The 2,953-nt window shown below is 37.9% G+C and overlaps 1 protein-coding gene across 1 annotated transcript; it reads right to left on the reverse strand.

The window, feature by feature from the left end:
- Positions 1–1,403: 1,403 nt before the first annotated feature.
- On the reverse strand, positions 1,404–1,964 carry LOC126618126 (uncharacterized mitochondrial protein AtMg00810-like). The gene has a single exon (XM_050286220.1). It carries the CDS (start codon positions 1,962–1,964, stop codon positions 1,404–1,406), a length of 561 nt encoding a protein of 186 aa, XP_050142177.1.
- Positions 1,965–2,953: the final 989 nt, after the last annotated feature.

Below are 2,953 nucleotides of genomic sequence, written 5' to 3' on the forward strand. Positions count from 1 at the left end.
CAGATATGTAGCGATTTGTAATATTTTTGGATTTACTGTTGATTTGCATTTGATTTCATACTTATACGTAGTATGATTTTCTGGAAACTAAACAGGTTTTACAGTGAGGGGTTATAACGTTTTCAAAAGGTTTTTATTAAAACTTTATTTTCAAGCCCACTAACCCTTGTTTTTCGCCCCTCCAGGTTTTAATAGTTGAGCTTTCTTATCAACGAGGATTCATGGCAAATCTTGGTATTGGAGATTACCTTCGATGGTATGATTCTCAATCCACTCTACTGTACTTTACTTATGCTCTGACGTCACGTGTGAAATGGGTTCATTCCCGCTCACAACACACTCTTGTATTTAGGCACTTTTAGGTTTAAATTCATTCACATTTTCCACATCACTACACTTTATGGCTTCGTCACCTTCCAGGTGTCGGCTAGCACAACTCAATTCAGAGTCTTAGTGGACAATCCGGGTCGGGATGTGTCACAAAATAAATTAGTTTTTCTGTGTTTATAAATTATTAAATTTGAAGTGCTTTTCTAAGTATAATTTAATCGATGTCTTACGTATGAAAACAAATAATTTTCTTATATAAAGTGAGGGCACATTTTTTTACGTTGCCCTGGGCCTTAAAAATCTCTAGACTGACCCTGGGTATTAACGCTACTGAATTATTGAAATCTTAATGAAGAAGAAACTAAAGAAATAGATGAAGAAGAAAAACAAGGAAGAGAACTTTGAGTGATATATTCTGAGTAAAAGAAATATTACATCGTAAAACTCCAAGTCTCTAAGACTGCCCTTATATAGAAAACTATGTAGTACAGTTTTACATTTTTACCCTTTATGCCTAACTCCAACCAACTCTAACTACTTTGAAGATAAGTCCCACTTGATTCCAACTGATTCAGTTTATTTGGTTAATACTACCCCCTCAAACAGAACTGGGAATCTCTAAGTACTGTTTGCACCAGCAATGAAGAAATGGTGGGACTGCCAGGTTCTGTAGGTGCGGGACTTGGTTCTTTTTGAGCTTGTAAAAATTGTTGACCAACAGCAGCAACTTCAATATGTAAGCTATGACAATGTTGAACGAACACCGGACTATGTAAACCTTTCGTGAATACATCTGCTACCTATTCATGTGTTGATATGTACTGAACACGAAGATCCCCTTTTTGAACTTTTTCCCTTACAAAATGATAATCGGTGTCCAGATGTTTAATTTTCGAGTGAAACACCAGATTGGAACACAATGCTAGAGCTGAAAGATTATCACAATGTAAGGTAGGAGGTTGTGTAAGAACTTGATGAATATCCTTTAGCAGAGATCGAATCCAAAAAACATCCGCAGCATAATATGCCAAAGCTTTATACTCGGCTTCTGTAGAACTGCGAGATACAGTAGCCTATTTCTTCGACTGCCACAATATTGGATTGAGTCCCAAATAAACAATATAACCAGTAATAGACCTCCATGTGTTGATATCTGCTGCCCAATCTGAATCAGAGTAAGCATTGATTTGAAAATCAGGAGACTGAGTGTATGTCAACCCACAGTTGAATGTACCCTGTAGATACCTCATAATTATTTTCACCAGATGCATATGAGACTCTGAAGGATTAGTCATATATTGACATACTACATTTACTGAGTGTGCAAAATCGGGTCTTGTAAAAGTGAGGTACTGCAAAGCCCCAACCAAGCTTCTATATTGAGTAGGATCAGACAATGGTGTGCCTTCAGTTGTAAGTAGCTGTGAGTGAGGTTTTGAGGGTGTGGAAGTTGGTTTACAGTGCTCCATTCCAGCCTTTTTCAACAATTCTTTTATGTATTTGTATTGATTCACGAACAAGGACCCATATGCATGATATTGAATCTGAAGTCCCAAGAAATATGTCAAGTTTCCCATATCTTTTAAGTCAAACACAGCTGCAAGACTATTAATGACAGACACAAATTTTCTCATTGTTAGATCCAGTTAAAATGATGTCATCAACATATAAGAGGAGTAAAATAACATCACTCTCATCCACCTTCACAAACAAGCTTGTATCAGACATGGAGGTTTTAAAACCAAGTGCAGGTAGAAAACTTGTAAACTTTGAATTCCAAGCTCTTCGAGCTTGTTTCAGGCCATATAAAGACTTGATTAACCTGCACACATGACTAGGGTACTGCTGATCCACAAAACCTTAGGGTTGGGTCATATATACCTCTTCTTCAAGCTCCCCATGCAAAAAGGCATTTTTAATATCTAATTGTCGTAAATTCCAGTGGTATTGAGCTGCCAATGCTAGAATAAGCCTCACAGTTGCATGCCTCACCACAGGACTAAAAGTTTCTTAATAATCCAACCCGTGCTCTTGACTAAATCCTTGTGCTACCAATCGGGCTTTGTACCTGGAGACTGTCCCATCAGGATTTCTTTTCACTTTATAGACCCATTTACTGCCAATTACACCTTTATCACTAGGAGGAGGAACTAATTTCCATGTACCTTGTGACTTTAAAGCATCATACTCTTCTTGCATAGCACTCTGCCACTGACACATAGTTGATGCAATTCTGAAGGTCTTTGGTTCCTCTTCCTCATGTATGTCGGCCATAAAAGAAAAACCACATGGTATATGACCATTGATATCTTTAGTATCATGAGCTTGAAGCTGAATAGATGCTAACTCGGGTAGTGCAGCAAGACATGATGTGTAATCTCGACGCATAATAGCACCAGTCTTAAGTCTAGTTTGAATATTGTGATTGTGTGACTGAGATTGAGTTTGTGCATTTGGAATAGACAGAGGAAGAATTACCTGAAGCTGAGATGGATCAAGGACAGGAAGCAAGGGAACTGTATCTTGAGAAGAGGAAAAAGTATCTGGGAATACATGAGTTTCAAATCCCTGTGTTCCAGTGTCTGACCGTGCTGAAGAACTATTGATGTGTGAAGTAGAAACT

The sequence above is a fragment of the Malus sylvestris genome, chromosome 4, assembly GCF_916048215.2.
Source record: "Malus sylvestris chromosome 4, drMalSylv7.2, whole genome shotgun sequence".
In the NCBI taxonomy this organism is placed as follows: domain Eukaryota; kingdom Viridiplantae; phylum Streptophyta; class Magnoliopsida; order Rosales; family Rosaceae; genus Malus; species Malus sylvestris.